This window comes from Carlito syrichta, unplaced genomic scaffold, assembly GCF_000164805.1.
Source record: "Carlito syrichta isolate Samal-C Ts95f unplaced genomic scaffold, Tarsius_syrichta-2.0.1 Scaffold306732, whole genome shotgun sequence".
Lineage (NCBI taxonomy): Eukaryota > Metazoa > Chordata > Mammalia > Primates > Tarsiidae > Carlito > Carlito syrichta.
Genome location: NW_007250828.1, coordinates 216,093 through 237,975, shown reverse-complemented (window position 1 = coordinate 237,975; position 21,883 = coordinate 216,093). Strand labels below are relative to the sequence as shown.

Sequence of the window (21,883 nt, the reverse complement as noted above, 5' to 3'; positions counted from 1 at the left end):
CTGAACCCTAGTATTGGACCAGCTCTGTGGTGAGCCGTGGATGCAAAGATGAAAGAATAAGGCACCTGCTCTCAAGAAGCTTATACTCTCATAGGGGAGACAGACAAGAGTTTCATGTACAAAGCAGAAAAAGTGAAGGAGCAGAAGAATGTACAAGGCAGGTTGGTGATGTGGGGCAGAAAACGACTGAATTTAAAAAACAGGGAAAGTTTAAACAGAAGGTAATGCTTCTTCTGTGCCCTGAGGGTGAGGAGGAGTTTACCTGGCAGACAAGTCAGAGAAGCTTCTCCCAGGAAGAGGCAGCATGGAACCATCTTTCTCCTTCTAAAATTCTCTAACATGTATGCATCCAGTCGGTATCACGCCATCCTATTCTTGGAAATAACTTGCCTGTTTAATAAACATCTTGGCATCCTCCAAGCAGAAGATATATTTATTTTATTTTTTAAGGAGAAGGAATATGTTTTCTGTTGCTTTTGTATGCCTCACATTGCTTAGGGTGTCAGACACAAAGTAGGAACTATTTGTTAGTGTTTTGTTTTAACATAAAGGAATGCTATACCCACTGTAAGTAAGATATATGTTTTGAATTCCTTTCTTCAGTCATAGTGATGACAGATTTGCCCTGCTTGTCCAGCATTCTGAATCCTAAATGTTTATTCCTTCCTGCCTCCATTTCTGGTATCTATCCTTCCATTCACTTCTGTAACAACATTGTATGCCAACATGATGACTGTGATGAAGTATCTTTGGCTGTAGAATGAAATAAGTTACATGGGAATGGAAGCTCTGTTCTTGAGCTTCCTGCCTGATGGTTTAAATAAGCAAGTTAACCAACCATAGGCTGGTGGTACCTACTTTTGTACTGAATGATTTGAATAATCCCTGTATAATATTTTAGACATGATAGGTTATGATTATGCTGGCCTTCATAAATCATCACAAAAGAATTCTTTCCTTCTCAGTGATGCTTATTAAGACCCATAGTTTTTTCAAACAGGTCTGCTTCTGCCCTGTAACTCTGCTCACCTCTATATCCCCTCAAGATATCAGGCTCGCATATGGCAGAATGAAATAGAGTGGAATATTTGAAGACTGGTGTGTGTGTGTGTGTGTGTGTGTGTGTGTGTGTGTGTGTGTGTGTGTGTAGAGAGGTCTGTGGCCATTTTTAAATTTTAGGATGGATGTGACAGATGTAGCAGCTAATTGTCCTTTATTACCTATTCTCCCTTCTCCCATATTAATGGAACCCCTGATCTTCCCTGGGCATATTACCTAGAATAAATGTTCAACTTCCTTGCAGCTTATTGTGGCAGTGTGATGAAATTCAGAGCCATGGGATGTGGGAGGGATTGATTCAAGTAGCTGCTTTAATAGCTGAGTCCTTTAAGACAAAAAGCATGCCCTACCCTTCCAGCTTTGTTTATCCCCCAGGGGCTGGAGTGTGACTGTGATGACTAGTATTCTGGACTAGTATTCTGGAGATGAGGACAACACCCTCGGGTGAAAGGGCCACAAGACAGAAGGAACCTGGGCCCTTGATTGGAGCTCCCATGTGAGTCCCAGACTGCTTATCCTAGGAAATCTTATGTCAAAGAGTAATACCTTGTTCTGTATAAATTATGCTCACTTTAGGTCTCTATTTCAGCAGCTAATTAATACAATTATGAATTTTTTTAAAAACTTGAGGTTCAGTGTCAGCTGAGTGATATGAACAAGATGAGAAACACACTTTTAAAGATATTTAATGACTTTTTTCAAATCAGTACAAAAATTTAAATACAAAAATGATTTGCTATTGACAAGTCTCAAATCTATCATGGAAACTCAAACAAGTTACCAGTCTGTTCACCGTTCATTGTATTCTGTAAAATATTTGAGAACAGTCACCCACTACAAACATTCTTTTCCCCTGTGGGATGTCATACTGCATTAAAATTCTGTATTTAAATAACAATAATGCCAGTTTGGTCCATTTCATATGGAAAAGTTCTAGTTGATTTTGAATTAAATAGGGATTATAGCATGATCCCTTGACTTTAGAACATGTGGTTGTTTCATCTTCTTTTCTACTAATGTATTAACATGATGTGCAGCACTTACAAGGGAAACATAGGCACATAGTTAATTATTTAAAACTCTTTTTTAAATTAAGTGGAGTACTATTTAGGTATGAGATTAGCACCATTGTAGAATACACAGTATTTGGCATAGATTTTGCTCCTCCCTCATCTGAAAGTTAGAAGCCTATGCCTGATAATACACACACACACACACACATATATATAGGCAATTGAGTGACAACCAATAAATAAGTTGGAAGACATTTTGAAAAGTGAAATTTGGTTTTGACTAAAGAGATAATGTCTCTCTTGCTTGATGGGAGTTAAAAGCCCATACATGTACAGATAAATACAATTTTACAAATCACCTGATTCGACTTGCTTTCAAGCCATTTCAATGCAACTATTTAGCAGAAGGAGCCCAGTGGTCCATGTTGTTTTCATGGTCATCAGCCCCCAAACCAGCATCTTCAAGACCAACACAAAAGATATTTGACTACATAAATGCTGTCTGCTTTGAAAATGAAGGTTGGGTAGAACATTGTTTTGATGGGAAACATGTGTTATATAATTAGCAGTGAATAAAAAACCCTGTGATAATTAATTAATTTCTCTTAAAAATCGAGAAGAAATGGTGCTTGTATCCTAAAGAGATATTAGGCCAAGAGAAGAATTTTTGTGATGGTAAAAATGATTCAGATTTGACAAAGACACATTTCCATGTGTTTTTATACTGTATTTGTGTATTTTTTCATCTATATCTATCTCCTCAACTCCTCACTGTTTTAATTTTGACAAAAAGATACAAGATTCCACCACCATAATCCCACATTATTGCTCCAAGTGGCTAATAGTGCCAGCAGCAGGCTAATAGCAAACTCGAATTGGCTTTTCTCTGTTTTGAGACCAGATTAGAATGACCAAGGCAGTATGTGCCTAAGTGAAGACCTGGAGAAATAGTTATTTCTCCTTTTCAAACTTGTTTTGATCCTTGACTTGTGCTGTATAGGGTGATAGAAAAAGCTGGAGCTGTTGTTGCCCCTTGACATTCTAGACAGCTCTTCCACAGGTTGCTTCCAAAGAAACAGTTCTTTTCCTACAATGTTAGCACCTACACCTGGAAACAGCACATTTGTTTTTAAATTTCAAATTTCAGAATTACGTTTTCAAAGAAAAATTAACTTTTTTCTATGTAATTCTGAAACTACCCTTCTCCCCAATAAAGATGGTTTGGATTTTAGAAATTGACTTTGGAACTTCAGATGACACGTCAATTTGCATACATATTACACAGGGAAATTTCTTCCACATTTACAACTACTGTAAAATACTGGTATCTTCATGACTGAAACCTCACTGTGGTTGTTTGTGTGTGTAGGCAAAGGAGGGGAATTTTTAATGTATGTAAGCACAATCGATAACTTCTGTTCAAAATAAACATTCCACAAAACCAGAAAGTTCTTGGAGGAAGGGTTATTTTTGTCCTGTAACTTCCAGGTGTTTATATTAGATGGTCCATAGTGAAAATTACGTGAACAGAAGAAAAAAGAAAAATAAGTCACAGAAAAAAAAATAGAAACTCTTGAGGAATAAATGAGTTAATCACTACTCATGTCTCCCAGCTAGCTTGTTAGCTCCTTGTGGGGCACTGTGTAATGCTCCACAAAAGTGTCTTACCCAGTGCGAAATACAGAGAAGGCACTGAGTCCATTCAAAATGGTCGATGGGTTCACATGTTCTTTTGGAGACACCAAAAACGACTCTGACTAGGACTCCTATTACTAAAAAACACAGCATCTGACACAGGAGAAACATCCCTTTGACTAAAGTCCCCTCCCATTATGAGCAGTAACACTACAGACCCCTCCCCCCACCACATTCCACGTCAAAGTATCTGCACAAATACAGAGGAAATTAAGTAAATACGGTATGTACTTGTTATCACTGATATTTCTTTAAGGCATATTTATAAATATTTTAAAGTAAACAATATGAGTGAGTGACTTTCATTAGCTATGTTCTTTCATACTGATATATTTCGACTGATCTGAATAAGCAGGTTATCGTGGAAGCGTATAACATACAACAGCTAATCTGATTCCAGTGGGTACAACCGAGTGTCAGTACTTGATACATAAATCTATCCCATCATTTTCAATTACAAGCTGCTGTGCAGAGTATTAAACATGCATCTTAGTTTTTATTTGTACACGATGGTCCAAATTTTCACTTAAATATAACTTTCCAACTATATAAATGTTTCGAAGCAATTCATGTTTTTCATTTGTCAGGTGCATTTTCTTTTCTTCTATTAAATCTCTTTCTTTCTTTTTTTTTTTTTTTTTTTCTTTTCTTGTTTACACGGGATACAATAAATATCCTGAAAACGAGGAGTGCACGTACTGCCCGGCGTACAGTCCCGCGGCCTGTTCCGAGGGCATCTGAAGGAACACCCGGTCTCCCGGCCTGAGCAGCAGCACCGCGCTCCCGGACGCCTGGTCCAGGAAGCCCTTTTTGTACTCGTCGTATGTGTACATGACGGGCTCGTTGTTCTTGAACAGAGCGACCCACACGTTGCCCCCCTTGCAGTGAACGTGGTACGCAAAGTAGTAGACGCCGGGGACCTCACAGGTGAAGATGCCCGTCTGCGGGTTGTAGTTCTGTCTGCCGTTGTACAGCAGCTTGTCAAATTTCACCGGGGCCCCCACCGGCGGGAAAGGTGCGGTCAGCTCGGCGGTGAACGCAGGCATCTCGTAGGCCGGCCCTCCGTTCTTGCCTTTCTTAGCCCCGTAGGCACGCGGGGGTTTGACGCCATCAATTCCCAGCCCCATATCTGGCAGGTACTCGCCTTGGGGCGGTGGTGTCGGGGGCATCGCCGCTGGGGGTCCGGGAGGCCCCGGAGGGCCTGGGGGCCCCGGAAGGCCAGGCTGGCCTTGAGGACCAAGAGCGCCTGGCTTCCCTGGGGGGCCGTGAAGTCCTGCCACTCCGGGTTTCCCGACACCAGGGAACCCAGGGGGCCCTGGAAGGCCTGGTTCTCCTTTGGGGCCTGGAATTCCCGGTGGTCCAATGGGGCCACTAGGGCCTGCAATCCCCGGGATGCCTGGGGGGCCCTGTAATCCTTGATCCCCTGGGATTCCTGGCTCTCCCTTCGGTCCGAGAAGCCCTGGAGCACCAGGGAGCCCTGGCAGGCCTTTGTGCCCAGCTTCTCCCTTGGGCCCTATGGGCCCTGGCAAACCCCTCATGCCAGGAGGCCCTACCTCACCAAGGAAACCTGGCTTTCCTGGGAAGCCTTGAAGCCCTGGCTCACCCTTGAGACCTGGTGGCCCCTGAGGGCCCGCAATCCCACCTTCTCCTTTGGGTCCAGGAAAACCAATAGCACCCGGAGGACCCATGGGACCTGGGATCCCAGGCAGGCCTGGCTCTCCTGGGGGACCCCCAACTCCAGGGGCACCTATGGGTCCTTTCTCCCCTCGTGGTCCAAGAGCCCCAGGAACACCCCCCATGCCCCGGTCTCCTTTGGGTCCTGGGAAGCCTGGTTTCCCTATCCCTGGAGGGCCTGGGGGTCCGGGCAGCCCTGGCAGTCCCTGCTCTCCTTTGCCACCTGGAAATCCTGGCTGGCCAGGGATCCCATCCTGGCCTGGTTTTCCAACGCCAGGTATCCCAGGAGGTCCTTGAACCCCTGGTACCCCAATAGGGCCTTGCGGCCCAGGTTCTCCCGGAGGCCCTGGCTTTCCCAGGGGGCCCTGGGGCCCAGGAAAGCCTGTCACTCCTGGTTTGCCTACTCCTGGCAGCCCCACGGGGCCGGGAGGGCCATGCATCCCTGGAGGACCCTTTAGGCCTGGCAGGCCTGGCATCCCGAAGCCCTTCTCTCCTTTGGGACCCTGAAGGCCTGGAGGTCCCGGTGGTCCTTTGGGTCCTCGATCACCCTTTACTCCTGGTTGTCCTGGTAGCCCTGGCCCACCTGGCTTCCCAATGCCAGGAAGCCCGTGAGGCCCCGGAGGTCCTTGTGGCCCTGGGATCCCCATAGGCCCGATTTCCCCTTTGGGCCCAATTTCTCCTTTTGCTCCAGGCATGCCCATGGCTCCTGGCTTCCCTGGCATTCCAGGCATGCCTGGCTTTCCAACTCCTGGATACCCCTGTGGCCCTGGTTTTCCTTTGATTCCAGGTATCCCATGACCTGGCAAGCCGGGGGGCCCAGGTGGTCCTCTTGGGCCGGGCTCTCCACGGGGACCTTGTTCCCCCCGTAAGCTGGCTAATGGTATTTCTACTGGGAAAGAGAAAAGAGAGAGAGAGAGAAGGGGAGGGAGAGACAGACAGATTAATTAACATGGATTATCCCGCATATTAATGAAATAACAATCATTTGCCTATTAACTAGGAATAATACGCTCATCTTCCAGGACTTAAAGAAAAATCAAGCTGATGATTTCTTTGCTGTATTTGAGGTATTTTTGAGAACTTATATGTGCAGCTGCTTGTGTCAACATTGGTTAAGTAAAAAAGCTAAAAAGTGATGAAGAAACATTTTTCCAAGTATAAGACTTGTGGAGAGGATGGCATGTTCATTACAGTGAATTTGGAAAACTCGAAGGTGTATAAAGAAAAATCAATGCTAACTCAGATAATCACTTGACATTTACATGTATTTTCATCTCATGAATTCTAGGCTTGTGTGTGTGTGTGTGTGTGTGTGTGTGTGTGTGTGCATGTGCACACGTGCACATATTTTAAACAATATTGGAATTATTATCCATTTTTTTCTATTTTATTTCTACTTAAAGTTATGTTGTATTTTTCTATGACCTAGTTTTTTGTTTTAATTTTATTTTTAAAAATTATTGCAAGCTGACAGTTTATAGTTGTATATTATTTATGGGACTCAAAATGTTAAGATGTTAAGATTTATGAATACAATATGGAATAAGTAAATCAAGTCAAACATATCTATCACCTCAAAAACTTATTTTTTTGTGGTGAGAGCATTAGAAATATACTCTCAGCGATTTTGAAGTATACAGTACATTATTATTATTATTATTATTTTAATTTTGAGTTGGAGTCTCACTCTGTCACTCAGACTGGAGTGCAGTGGCCGCTCCCGGCCACTGCAGCCTCGACCCGCTGGGCTCCGGCGATCCTTCCGCCTCAGCCTTCCAAGTAGCCGGAATTACAGGCATGCGCTACCACGCCTGGCTGATTTTTTTTTTTTTTTTAAATTTATTGTAGAGATGAGGTCTCGCTGCCCAGGCGGGTCTCGAACCCGCGGGCTCAGGCAATCCACTCACCTCAGCCTCCCAAAGGCGCGGGATTACAGGCTGAGCCACCGAGCCCGGCTACAGTACATTATTATTAACTATATTCACCATACTGTGCAATATATTCCAACAACCAAACTATTTCTCCTGTCTAACTGAGGCTTTGTGCCCTATGACCATCACCTCCCTATCTTTCTCCCATGCCCAAGTCCTCTGGTAACCTCCCTTCTATTCTCTCCTTCCATGAGTTTGATTGTTTTAGATTTCACATATACATAAGAACATGCAGTATTTGTCTTTCTGTGCCTGGCTGGTTTTCTGAAAAATATAATAACTTGTGGCTAAATAATCTTTCCTCTTATGCTTAAATACTGTGTGGTGAGGATGATGAACACCATTATTATGTGAACTCAGGAAAGAATAGAAGTATTTTATTTTGTATGTGGTTCAATAACACCTTTCCACAACTGTCCTTTAGAGTCAATAGATTTGCTTGATTTCTTTAATGTGCTGTAGGATTTCCTAAGCCTCAACTATGAGTTATTCAATTTAATACATTTTTCACATGCAAATTTTGTTTTTATAATAGGAAATGTGAATAAGATATTTTAGAATGACAAGCTGTATGATAAAGAAGAGCACTTGGTTTAGGAGCAGGAGACTTTGCTTATCTTTCTGGCCTTGACATGAGACTATCACTGGGTCCCTTAAGCTATCAGCATTTCTGCTTGCCTATCTGTACAGCAAGGATGATATAAACACACTACAAGATTAGAGAATAGATGTGAAAGTGTCACACTTTCTCACATTATTATCGAACTACAAAGCACATGGGTGTTATAATGACTTTGCCATGCCTAGCAGGTAAACTCTCACGCTGCTGGGATGAATGGCTAGTGTGAAGGAATGAAATGTATGGTCCCAATATCTGGTAACTACTAGTAACAACTTAATTCTGACCATTGTACTTTTCACTACTGCAAGGGAACACAATAGAAACAACTCGTGTTCTTTTAAAATATGAGTACCCATTTGAATAAGTACAAGAAGTATCAAAGACCAGGCAAGCCATTCAAGAAAGAGGAAAACAAATTGCTGAGATAATTTTTTAAGTAGAATACCAGCCCCTAAAGAAAGGAAAATTGGGAATACTTCTCTTATGCTGAAAGATACTATTCAGGTATGTCCTTCCTTCCTTTCTTCCTTCCTTCCTTCCTTCCTTCCTTCCTTCCTTCCTTCCTTCCTTCCTTCCTTCCTTCAAGTTGGAGTCTTACTCTGTTGCCCAGGCTGGAGTGCAGTGACACACTCACGGCCACTGCAGCCTCAACCTGCTTGGCTCAGGTGATCCTTCCGCTTCAGTCTTCCAAGTAGCTGGAACTATAGGCATGCACCACTGCTCCCAGTTAATTTTTTTATTTGTTGTAGAGATGAGGTCTTGCCAAATTGCCCAGGCTGGTCTTAAACCTGTGGGCTCAAGCAATCCTCTCGCCTCAGCCTCCCAAAGTGCTGGGATTATAGATGTGAGTCACCGCACCTGGCCAGGTGTGTTATTTCTAAGCAGAGAATTGTGAAGTTACTACATCAAGGGAATGTCTTGTCACATCTTATTCCTCAGAAACCTCTGGTGTCTAGTTTAGCACAGTGCTCTGTCCTTACTGAGGATTTGTTGAACAACCAGTTGTAGCAACTCAGAGTTCTTATGGTGCTTTAGCATTTACCCAGCCCTTTACTTACCTTGTATGGTTTTCTCAGCAATCTTATTTTGATGAAGAAAAACAGGCTCAAAAATATCAAATGACTGGGGCTCCCTCATTTCTGGCATCCAGGCTTCTAGGCCTCTTAGCGCCAAATCCAGTAGTTCTCTAGAGGTGGCGCTTCCTGCATGGTAGGGACTCTTGGAAATGGCCTACATTTCCTCAAAGGCAACTGCTACTCTGATGATGCAACTTTTTTTTCGCACAAATGCTAGGCTTCTGAGAACTTCAGATAAACCAACTGAATTTATAATTGTCTATCACAGGGAGGGGGATCTGACAGGTGCTGAATAACTAGTAAATATGCCTAGGAAGTAACAGGAGAGATTTTCAGGTATCTTCCCTAGGTGCTGTCTGTACTTAGTTTCTTTCTCTATTTATTTATTGATTGACATGTGTAGCTTCATTACAGCAGTATTAAAAACACTTGCATATATCTAATACCAAGTTTGCAAAAGGCTTCATGTAATTTTAATACAACAGGTCCTTACAACATTATTCTCCCACTTCAGAAGACCAATTTATTACCTTTCTTTTTTTTTCCCTACTACTTTATGCCCCAGCATCTGACCCCGCGCCTGACACAAAATAATTGCTTGCTAGATAGTTCCTGAATTTTCGAGTACCTATATGAGTAACTGATTTTTGAGTACATAATGAGACTATTTCTCATTAAATATGTTTTGTTTCATTTCATGCTAATGAAAATAATCAGGCAAAACATAAAATGGTAATTTTAACTGTACCTTTAAGACTTGAACTTGTCAAGAGTAGGATTTAGAACACAGTAGGCACTTAATACATGTCAGTAACAAATTCTCAGTTAAAAGTTTCTAAAATGTAGCTTCTCCTTCACACCTATCCCATAATTTAGGCACTTGGAAAGCTGTTGTTTTATCACAGCATGGAAGTATGAAGTTACCTTTGCCTTTCTTGGGTACTGCTTCCTTGCCCATCCTTGGCACTGGTTGAATCTCCTTCATATATTGGGGAAGGTGTGGATACTCTTTGCCATACTGCAAGTGGGGCATCTCCTTGCCCATGGCTAGGCCATCTTTGCCCAAAGGCATGTGAGGTACTTGCTGACCCAGGGGCTGGTATTGTGGAATCTGCGGTGGCATCTGAGGAGGAATTTGAGGTGGCAGTGGCTTGATCCCATAGTAGGCACCGGCCTGAACAAGCCAGATGGAGCTCAGGGAAATGGTAAGCAGCACCCCCAGCAGCTGCAGAGGCCCAGGTGGCACAGCCATCACCTGTGAAGAGAACAGGTGCACCAACATGGTGAAAACCTGCAGGCCCAGTGACTCGAATTTATTTAAGACAGAAAGAAAAAACAAAAGCAGGAAAACACAGTCTTTATCACCAGAACTTCATGGTAAAAGACAAATTAAAAGAAAGTTGCTACCTTTCTACAGAAACAAAGAAGTATCTAACAACAACAACAACAACAAAAACCAGAGAAGAATAAATAGAGTCTATCAAATGAAGGCAATTGGTGCGAATATAGGGTATGAGAGAGACTGCTAGTTGTTCCAGGTGTTGATGTCTGCCTTTCTTTTGTAGTACTGCATAGTATTTCTGATTTTCAGCTGGGAACGAAGCAGCCTAGAAGGAAGATATTTCAGCAGACAGGCCATGTGACAAAGTGGTAGCCAATGGTGTGTAGTTGCAATGGGCGCGCCTTTCAAGAGGAATCCTAAAAGGGAGTGGGCGTGTCCTCCCTTCCTTCTTGCTGACCAGAATGCTGATATGTTGCCTGGAAATGGACCAAACACCTCGGACCATAAGATGAAGGTTGTGCACTGAGGATGGCAAAACAAGCTAGAAAAAAACCTTAGCCCTGGTTGAATGTGGAGGTGTCATACCAGTCCTTAGATTTAGAATTCGTTTACCCAAGACAGAAGTGAAGTTCCCTCTCCTTTAAAACATTTTGGGCATCCCGTATTTGCATGGAACCTAATCCAAACAGGTAGAATCAATTTTGATAAAAAGAGGCAAACCTGGTGACAAGTTAGACTTTGTTAATAAGTTCCAGAATTCTATTCTAATTGGAAACTTTATGCCACAGCAGAGATTTTTCATCTGCCAGATGCCTTGTGATTGCTTTGACTTAGCCACAGAAAACTGAAGTCCTCTGAATTGGAGGAAAATGCCTCTTTATGTGACAGCAGGAAAATGTCATTTAAAGCATCACTATCGTCCTGATGCACGTTTATTTTGTCTGTTCAAATACTATGAAGTCATTTGTTTAGAATGTGACTCATGGGGCTATTAAAGTCTATCTTTGTACTTTTATGAAAGAAAATCATTTACAAAGTAAATTATCTGTATAAATAAGCTGGGGGAAGATGTTTAACTATTCACAAGAATAAACTGCTTTTAAGCCCTGCAATAGCACTCTTTGCAAATTGGCAGTTCACAGAGTAAATATACACTGGGTTTATCTGTTTATAAAAACCAGTTTGAAAAAAACCTGTTTGGGAAACACGCTAAGCTGAAAACCAAACAGTCCGGGAAATGCAGTGTTGGCAAATGCACACTAGAGGGCAGGTGTGGTACATACTTAAGTCTGTTCAGTCCCCGACCCCTACTCTGATATTGATACTGGGCACACACCCACTACACATAGCTCACATCTTGTTAAGGGGCTTAGTGAAAATCTGAATCTCAAGTTGAATGCTGGGAGAAAAGGAGGGAGAGAGAGACAGAGAGAGGAAGTGGCAAGTTTCTCACAATTTTTAATGTATCTTCTGGAAAACTTTGAAAACAATTCTGTCTATAAATAATTTAATTTCCATTCTCATGGGAGTTTATTTTCTTTGCTTCTGCCTTACTTGATTCTGGATCATAGTTTTCCACTTCTTAGAAAATGTGCATTGACTTTGCAATATCCGATTCAAGGGCGATGCCAAGAGTGTAAACAGGCTACAGAAGGAGTGGTTAATAAGAAGCACCTAAGAAAATATTTAATATGAGTCCCTACCATAAAATTCACTGCTTTACAATTTTCCTAAATATACTAACTAATCATTTTTTTACCCTTTGGGGGAAAAATGAAAAAAAATTGTCAGCAAAAAGATTAATACAATTTTCCTCATTTTATAAATCAGAATAGTCCCAAGAATTGTTTATTTCAAGTGTACTCTTAATAATATATGACTGGAAAAATGAGAGAATACATAAACCTGTTATTTTCTGTTCTTGTAAGAATGATGATTATAAGCCATTTGGAAAGAGTCATGCAATTAATATTGATTTATGCTAATTAATAGTTACATTTGTTTTAGGTAGAAAAAGAACATCTACCATAACTACTCACTAGTAATTTATTGAATTCCTACTAGAAACCATGCTAGGCCCACCCAGGATCACAAATATGAGTATAGTATGGTCATTGGGCCTTACCATCAAGAAGCTTATGCTCTTAGTAGTGTGATGGATGTGTGAACTATTAATTAGTAGCAAAGGAATCTAGCAGAAAGTAAAGTTTCCTCCAAATTCTGGTTCTCCAATATCTAAAATTCCTTCTCTTTGAAGCAAGAACTTTTCTCATTTCCCAATATTTTTCAGCTCTTCTATGTATATGTACATGTAACATATGTCCCTTTAAAACATAGATTACAGCATGCTATATGCACTCTGTTTCTTGCTTTTTTTTTTCCCCACTTAAAGACCAGTACTTATTTCTTGTCTAGTTATACACATCTAAACAAATCCCTTTGGGTTCTTCATTTTGTTAAAAATAAGAGTTGGAATTTCTCTTAAATCTTATCTAGCTCTAGCATTAATTGTCTCTAAGGTAGTCACTAGAGAGCTGAAAGTGTTGCTTATATACCAGAAATATGTGACAACACCAGGTAATGTATAAGCTGGGACTTAATTTTACCTTTGAGGATGAGTAAATTTAATTATTGAACCCCAGACTTGTGGTGGTATCTTTAATAACAAGCTAGCATGCTTGGTCCTTCACCCTTCCATCAACTCAGTGGATGTGTTGGATTATGCTTAATAATATTTAAACTAGGACAATGTAATGAAATTCTGGAAAACTGGAAGGAGATTAAATACCTGGAAGAAGACGAATTGAATACCAAAGACCAACTGGGATCCTGCTTTACACAATTTTTTCCTCTTAGAATCTTGGCTTTTCTCTCCCCCAAACCACCTTCTTAGGTCTGCCATCTGCCATTTCTCTGGTTCTTTATTTAAATAAACTTGGTTCAGTTTTAACTTGAATATTATATAGCGGCCTGGTTAGAATTTACCGCTTGACTTATTCTTACTAATTTCTCTCCCGCCCCTGAGGATATTTTTGGTGGTCAAAGTGGTTCTCCCAAATCGCTCAAAAGAACATCAGATTTGAGTAACATTATACAAACACCTGGTGGGGGAAAAGGAACTTTAAAATTTCTGCTGGGAAGAAATGGTGATAGTGAGTTTCCTTGCCTCTCTTCTTTTTCTGAGGATGCAGAGCAAAATAATATTGTGAGTTCTCCTTGGGGTTTTCTTTGATTTTCATTTGTTTGACAGCTGGTGCATATGAGTGTGCATGTAAACATAAGCACATCTAATCGGTGTAGGTGTTGGAACTTTACCAGCTAGACTGGCATAGTGATGAGCATCCTGTCATGTGAGAAAAACATCGTAGAAGTCAAAAGACTTGTATTTGAGTTTTGGCTCTGCCATACTCCATACCTATGACCTTGCTAAACCTCAGTTTCCTCACCTATAAAATAGAAAGAATAATCTCTGTCTATCCCTCAGAGTTGTTCAAGGGTGAAAATGATAATACATTTTTTGTAAGCTGAAAAGCACTATTTAAATTTAAGTTGTTATTCATGGAGTGTTACCAAAAAGACAAATCAAAACCAACTGAAATGTCAAAGACTTTCAAAGAAGGATAGTAGCCAAAGTAAATATGAGGTTAACTGCAATAATGATAAACCTAACATGAATAAAACAATAATGGTCATTCAAATGCACTTGTCAAAAATGGTAAAAAAAAAAAAAAAAAAAAGAACAGCTGAACCAAGGCAGCCATTCATTCTGGTGTCAAGAGTTGCCAATCCTAATCGTTTTGAATAGCCCTAAATGGTTCCCTCTACTTGGGCAGGGCTGCAGAGGGTTTCAATTTCCTCATGTAACTTGTAATATATATAACAGAATAATGTGATATATGTTATTTTACACACTCTTCATGAGATTTTGACTTGCTATACAAAATAATGTCTTAATTAATCAATCAATGCATTCATTAATTCATCTGAGTCTGGAGGACAGTGGCACGATCACAGCTGACCACAGCCATGACCTCTTGGGCTCAGACAATACCCCTGTCTCAGCCTCGCAAGTAGCTGGAACTACAGGTACGTGCCACCACACTCAGCTAATTTTTTGGTTTTCATGGAGACAAGGTCTCATTATACTTCCTTGGCTGATCTCGAACTCCGGAGTTCAAACAATCCTCTCATCTCGTCTTCCTCAAGTGCTGGGATTATAGGTGTGAACTTTGGCACCCAGCCAAGAATGTCTAAAGCTTAAACCTTTAGTCTTTGCCCCAAGTTTAACTTTCCCTTTCACATACGGGTAACACAGCATGCCTGTGTGTATATGTGTGTGCATGTTTCTGTTGTGTGTGGTTTGGACAAACCTCTCTGATCTGCTCCAGGGCTGGTCCTCTGTCCCCCATGCTGGTCCCTTGCACAGCATTTGTAGTTTCTCTACAGTCTCAGTTTTGCCACCCTTAAAGCAAAGGAAAGTCAGCGAGAAGTCTCTTCCAATATTCACCAGAATTGCCTGTCTGACTTTTCCATGCCTCTCAAAGAAAATCTTCTTTTAACTGCATTTTTCAGGACATTTCATTCATTTGATACAGATACTTATTCAGCACCTACGTACTGTTAGGACATGTTCTAGGTACTGGGGATATAGTGGTCAATTCGAGAGCTGAGGTCTTATCTTATTGAGCTCACATTCTAGTGTGGGGAGACAAGTGATAAACAAGCTAAAAATAAATTTTATAATTTCAGATTTGAGTGCTGCTGTGTGTCCATTAAGGCTGCTATAACAAAAGCACACGGACAGAGTGGTTTATAAACAACAGATATTTATTTCTCACAGTTCTTGACACTACAACTCAGCTCATAACACCTACTTTCCTCTAGACCAACTCAATTCCTGCCTCTCCTGTGAAGCCTCCCCTAGTTTCTCAGTAATCATTATTCTCCTAGTCCTATTAAAATTGCAACATGAGCTGGGTTCGGTGGCTCAGCCTGTAATCCCGCGCCTTTGGGAGGCTGAGGTGAGTGGATTGCCTGAGCCCGCTGGTTCAAGACCCGCCTGGGCAGCGAGACCTCATCTCTACAATAAATCAAAAAATCAGCCAGGTGTGGTAGTACATGCCTGTAATTCCAGCTACTCGGAAGGCTGAGGTGGAAGGATCTCTGGAGCCCAGCAGGCGAGGCTGTGGTGGCCGGGAGCGGCCACTGCACTCCAGTCTGGGCAACCGAGTGAGACTCCAACTCAAAAATAAAATAAAATAAAATTGCAACATGAAGTTGAATGTAATTGTAACCAAGCTTATGTTTTTTCCTATCATTTTTTGTCTGTTAAACTAGACGGGATTATGAATTTCCTGAGGATAAGGAAAGCAGATGATAATATTCTTTTGGCTTTCTCAGTATTTATTGGAGTCTCACAATCAAAATTCATAGTGTTGTTGGGGATTTCTGCAAATACCTATTCAGCTTCATTCCTTGTTTAGAATTCTGCCTGCAACAGTTGTTTGCAGAAAGCCCTCAAACTTTCTACTTGAGTATTAATCATGATGGAAACATTCATAAGGCAACACATGGGGTTGTAAAACTTTGTTTCTGTTTTATTATCTCAACCACTTTTGGGGGGACTTACCTATTTTGATTCATATATGGAGGTGCACATGTAGCTTAGTATTAGTGAGGGGATTGAGGGGGAAGGACATGTTGAGAAAATATATCCCCAAATTGACTGTAAGACAAAGATGGTCTCATGACATCTTATTGCCATGCTAAGAGAATTTTCAAATAAGCCACCTTAGGGTCATATGATCAGAGCTATGTACCTTTGTTGAAAAATTGATTAGTATTACAGATATCAACAACTCTGTAAACTATTTTGATTAACCACCCTCAGGTTATGGTTTTGTTGCTCTTTAGGATATTAACCAGTTTTATATCTAACTTAACATTTCCTCAGCATTCTTTTTTCTTTCTTTTCTTTTTTTTTTTTTTTGAGTTGGAGTCTCACTCCATCACCCAGGCTGGAGTACAGTAGCATGCTCATGGTCATCCCAACGTTAATCTGCTGGGTTCAGGTGATCCTTTCGCCTCATTCTTCCAAGTAACCGGAACTACAGGCACGCGCTATAATGCCCAGCTAACTTTTTTATTTAGTGTAAAGATGAAGTCTCGCCAAGTTGCCCAGGCTGGTCTCAAACCCCTGGGCTCAGGCAGTCCTCTCACCTTGGCCTCCCAAAGTACTGGGATTATAGACTTGAGCACCCAGCCTTCTTTCTTTTTTGATTTGTTGGAAAAACATCCCAGGTACTACATCATGGGCTGTGCAATGACATTTTTGTCAGTGAAGGAACACATTTACAACAATGGTTCCATAAAATTAAAAGGGAGCTGAAAAATTCCTATCACTTGGTGATGTCTTAGCTATCATAATGTCTGTGGAGTAACACATTCTCTATTCTATGTTTAAATGTGTTTAGACACACAACTACCATTGTGCTGCCTTTGCCTTCAGTATTCAGTATAGTGACATGCTGTACAGGCTATAGTCTAGGGGCAGTAGGTTATACCATCTAGTCTGGTGTAAGTGCACTCTGATATTCGCACAACAGTGAAATCACCTCACAATGCATTTCTCAGTAGGTATCCTCTTTAAGTGATGCATGATTGTACTTCAGATACATTATATCATTAATCCTATATCCTATTCTTGGATTTTTTTGTCATTAAAATTTTAAATTGATAATCTTTCCATCCTGTATTCACATGATTGATTATTTTACTGAAAACAAGATTGTATATACTTATCTCTGTTTCATTCCAAGTTAGAAATTGGAAATTCTTGTTTAATTACTTTTAGTCACTGCCATCTAATATATTAGCTAACAAAACTCCAGCTCTGTTTTACAAGGTATAGATCTAACTGTATTGTCACTTTCCTCTATTTTGTTCCCCAAATATCTTTTTGGTTGAAGCAAGGAATTATTCTGTTATGTAAGACAAGATCTTGGGCTGGATTCCTTCCTCTTTGCTTTTTGGACTAGGAATACAAGCTTAAAGTATTCATGACGTCAGAAAGTCACTGACAAGGTAAATATGCTGAGATGAAATCCAAATAAATAAACTGAGCAGACTCTGGCCAATGGATCCAGTGAAAGCAGTGGACAAGACCAGCCAATAAACATTCATTGGTTTTGTTTGCTCTGACCTTTTATATCATTCATGCCTATCAGGACTGATATAAATATAAAACTGAGCCTAAATTATATGCTTCATCACTGAGTTTTGAATGCTGCTATAATAAAGAGCAGCCAGCCTCCCTCCCTACCTGCTAGCTACAGGCAGAGTGTGACCTCATGGGGCCTACAACACTTGAGAAGTCAATTAGGTTGTGCCCCCACTTCCAGAAATGGGCCACACGCATAACACCCCTGAAATGAATGGCCAAACACCACATTCCAAGAGTTCTTCAGAGGAGATTTCACAACGTTCCCCTGTAACTGACTGGAGGATTTCATACTAGATTTTCTAATATCTAATCTGAATCTCTTCTGCTGAACTGTAAGCTCATTGCCATTTTTCCATTCTCAGAGGAGGTGGGAAACATCTGGAGAATATTTTTCTTAAAACAATAGCTCACATATTTGAAGCCTGCAATTAACTTCTTTTGTTTCCCTAACTGGACTAGTGACAGCTGCTAAATAGTTTATAAAACACTTGAGAAAACCCTAGGAGAGAAAATTCTAAAGTAGATTTTTTTTTTCTCTCTGGAACATGAAGGTGTCATGGTTCTCAGAGCACAGAGAACCTGAGTACTGATTCTGACATAAGTCAGTCACCTACCCTGACTAGGGAGGAGTTTTCTCATTTGCAGAATGACAAGGACGTTGTCTAGATGACTTCACCATTTCTTCCAGTTCTAAAGTTTTCTGGTTAACTGTGAATGTGAAGAACATATCCACACACTTCATGAATAAATGATTTTTATGAGTTTAGGTGCTCAAGCCTCTGTATGACAGAAAATAAAATCAGTCTTTCAGTTACTTTTCAGTATTTCACTCTTCTTACAGTTGGAGATAGAACAAGGAGAGTTTGTATGACCTCCTCTGGTAAAATAGGATACACTTGACCAGAAACCAAAGGATGAACATAAATAAGAAACAAAAATTAAAAAGATATATGACTTTTTAAAACCACATTTAAAGGTTAAATAAAAACATGAAGCTTACTAAAAAATCTTTAAAAAGTGGCTCTAAAGAATCAGAACTTCTTACAATATGTGGGCTCAAAAATCCTTGCAGTCATTCTGCAAGTATTGATGCATGCCTCCTGCTGTAAGAATGACAAACACAAATACAAAGTGTGCGTCTTGAAAAGGAGAAATGGGTAGTGCATGGATGTGACACAGTCATGCTTCAGGAGCTATGGCAACTTGCATTTTGTGAGAAAAACTGAAGATCTAAAAACAGAAGCAGCTCTACAGTAAAGTAGGTGATTGTGAGTGCTTCTCAAAAATAAGATCCTTGCCATTCCTCAAGTGCCTGGAGATAAGCAGGGGGAGTCTTTCTTGGTGAGGTCCTAAAAGGACTATAGAACACTTTGCTGTTTATGTGAGCATCTTTTTGCCTTGTCTGCACAGATACAGTGTGTGTGACCAACGCAGTGTAAAATAAAAGTGTTTTCAGACCTTTGTAAGGGAGAGGTATGTGGAGAAATTTCATCTAATACAATCCATTAAATTAGGCATTGTGAAAATATTCATTTAGAGCAAATAACTATGTGTTATGTAAAATATAAATTTCATAGAACATTTCTTCACAACAAATACTTTTATCTTACCCTAAACTCTTGTTCAGACTAAAGCAGTTAACTTGTTTCCTGAATGACCTTCATCTGGGTCCTGAACTTGCAGGAGTCAGGAGTCCTCTGGCACTACCAGATGTGGGAGAGAAAGACAGAGAGGAAGAGATAGTTTTTTCACAGATCCCATCTTCTCTTGTATCCTTTCCTGCAATTCTATTTGTCTTCTAGATGCATCATTACTGTACAACACCTTACTCAAGAAGGTTGAGAGAGTAGATGAAACTCAAATGAGTTAACGGTGTTTCTTGTCATTAGAAATTCTGGCGCAGTTTTCAAAATTGAGAAAGTTCAAATACAAAGTGCAGTGATCTCAGTTCCCAGTCAGCATGGGCATTTCCTGGAAGCAGAAGGGTGAGCCCTTGGCCAATATGCATGTTTCTTCCAGTGCTTTCTTAGGATGAGTGCAAGGAAAAGCTGAAGTGCCCAGGAAGGTGTCTTTTCTCTCCCCCATTCCCTCTGGCTCTTTCTACTTACTCTATCAGTATACTGACAAGATTAGGTGTGCAAGTAAATGTCCTATGCTAGCATTTTCTTTTTATTTGCAGGCTAGTATGGCAGTAGACTGACCATTTTGGTATTTTTATGGAAAATTGAAACAAACAAAAATTCCCTGAACAAGGAACAAATTATAGGCTAATTCATTTCTCCATACTACTCAAATATTTATTAATTACATTACAGTATAGGTGCATATGTGTCTTTGTGGGTTTAAGAAATAAGAGAGAGAGGGCAGGAGATAGCTAATTGTTATCTTTTTTTCACTTTGGGGTGATTTTGGGGATCCATTTGTTGAGGTTTTATTTAGTCAAGATTATTTCAAACCACATAACCCTAAATAACTTGATATTAAAGTCAAGCCCTAGTGAGTTTATCATACATGGGTGAAACATTGAATCAACTCAATAGCACTTGGAAAATAAACTATTTAATACAATTTTTTCCAAAATTGGTTCCTCTTACACCCTCCCCACCACCACACATAAGAATACTCTTCAGTCAGAACGCAACCCTACTAAAGTTGCACTATTTAGCCCAGGCAATTTCTGAATTATAAAAGAACTAAAAAAACTCGATGATTTCTTGGTCAGTGAAAATGTGGATTTTTTTTTCATGTTGCATGGTTCAAGAGTAGCAGAAATCACTCCACAGGACTGTTCCCAACAATGAAGTTAAATTAAAAAAAAAATTAGTTCTGAAGCTGGGGCTAAGCCTAAAAAACTAAATTGTGATAAATCGTCAGCCACAGAGAGGGCTGTCTCTAAAGTCTACCACTTTTCAACCACAGCTCCATCTAGATAATTAGGCTGTGTGGTAACATCCTGCCCTTTGAACAAAGGCAAAGTACGGAGAGCAACCAAACCGCAGCTATCTTGGTATTGGAAGTTCCATTTATTTAAGGGGTGGAATTTATTTTGAGGGATAGAGAGATGGATGTGCTCTCTGGGAGGAAAAATCATATGGTTTTCACAGTTAATCCACTGAACATTTTTCAGAGAAAAATGGAAGTGGAGAAAGGAATGGGCAGAAAATTATGTAATAGATGCCAGGTCTTGAGGATATATCAGTTAAGGAGGTTGAGAATATATAGGGATTTTAAAAAATAAACACAATTCATTCGTTACAAGGCATAAGAATTCACAAAAACATGGAATTTCACTGATTAAACATGTGTTGCAGTTGTTGTTTCTTAGGATTTAAATAGGAATAGGATGCTATACTGGAGACTGGAGACCCCAGGCATAGTCTTCTCTGTAAACTTCTTTATCGTGATGTCCTTGTACACCTTTTATGGGTTCCTTTTACTAAATTATAAAATGTGGGGAATGAATTCGATGAGGATGTGGGAGGTGGGGCGGTAGAAACCTAGTGCAGAAATAGTGAGGGGCATGAATGAGTGGAGTTGGCTGGCCAGAGTTTGTGGTGAACGGCGAACCATTTGCCCTGTGCAGAGGGGCAATAGCTGAAGCACTTGCTGCCTGCCAGTCGTGGGAATGTCTGCTTAGTTTGGGCAGTTCTTCCCATTTTTCACAGGAAGCCAGAAATCAAGATGTATCATGAAATCTCATTTTAAAATTTTGGCTCAATTTTTTTTTTCTTTTTAAACATTATCTGACAGGAAAAAAATTCTCTGTGGGCAGGATCTAGCCTTTAGACTGCTGGGAACCCTTGTACCAGATGCTTTCTAGTATCTCTCACATTATAACTAAGAACCTGTATGGGTTATTCCCCATGCCTTTTTTGGCTTAAATTTCTAAGTCTTGGTATTTTTTCTCGCCACTGTGTCAGTTGGTTAGTTTAATTATTAAATTCAGAAACCTTATGTGAATTTTTAGGCACGTTAGTGGCTGGAGATATATACTAATAGGTGAAAGTGAAACTAGGACCTACTCTCAAGAAGTTTCCAGTCAACTGATGAAAGCAAAATCTCAATCTGATACAAGTGCTTCAATCAAGACAGACTGGACTTTACCGCCTGGGTGGGTGGGATGGGTCAGACACAAGGTCCTTGAGTGACAGTGTCAGACTAAGCGGTGAAGAATAAATGGGAACCCGCCAGCAGACATTAGTCACAACCCAGTTAAAACGTGACGGTGAAGCCGGGATCGGTGGCTCAGCCTGTAATCCCAGCTCTTTGGGAGGCCGAGGTGAGTGGATGGCCTGAACCCGCGGGTTCG

At 40.6% G+C, this 21,883-nt stretch overlaps 1 protein-coding gene across 1 annotated transcript in view; it reads right to left on the bottom strand.

The window, feature by feature from the left end:
• Positions 1-3,998: 3,998 nt before the first annotated feature.
• The window catches only part of COL8A1 (collagen type VIII alpha 1 chain), a 146,933-nt gene continuing 129,048 nt past the window's right edge, over positions 3,999-21,883 (bottom strand). The window contains exons 3-4 of the mRNA XM_008063301.2: positions 9,995-10,325; positions 3,999-6,330 (exon numbers count right to left, since the gene is read on the bottom strand). Coding sequence (XP_008061492.1) covers positions 4,421-6,330; positions 9,995-10,322 — 2,238 coding nt within the window. The 5' untranslated portion in view covers positions 10,323-10,325 and the 3' untranslated portion in view covers positions 3,999-4,420. The remainder of the gene's footprint in view (positions 6,331-9,994; positions 10,326-21,883) is intronic.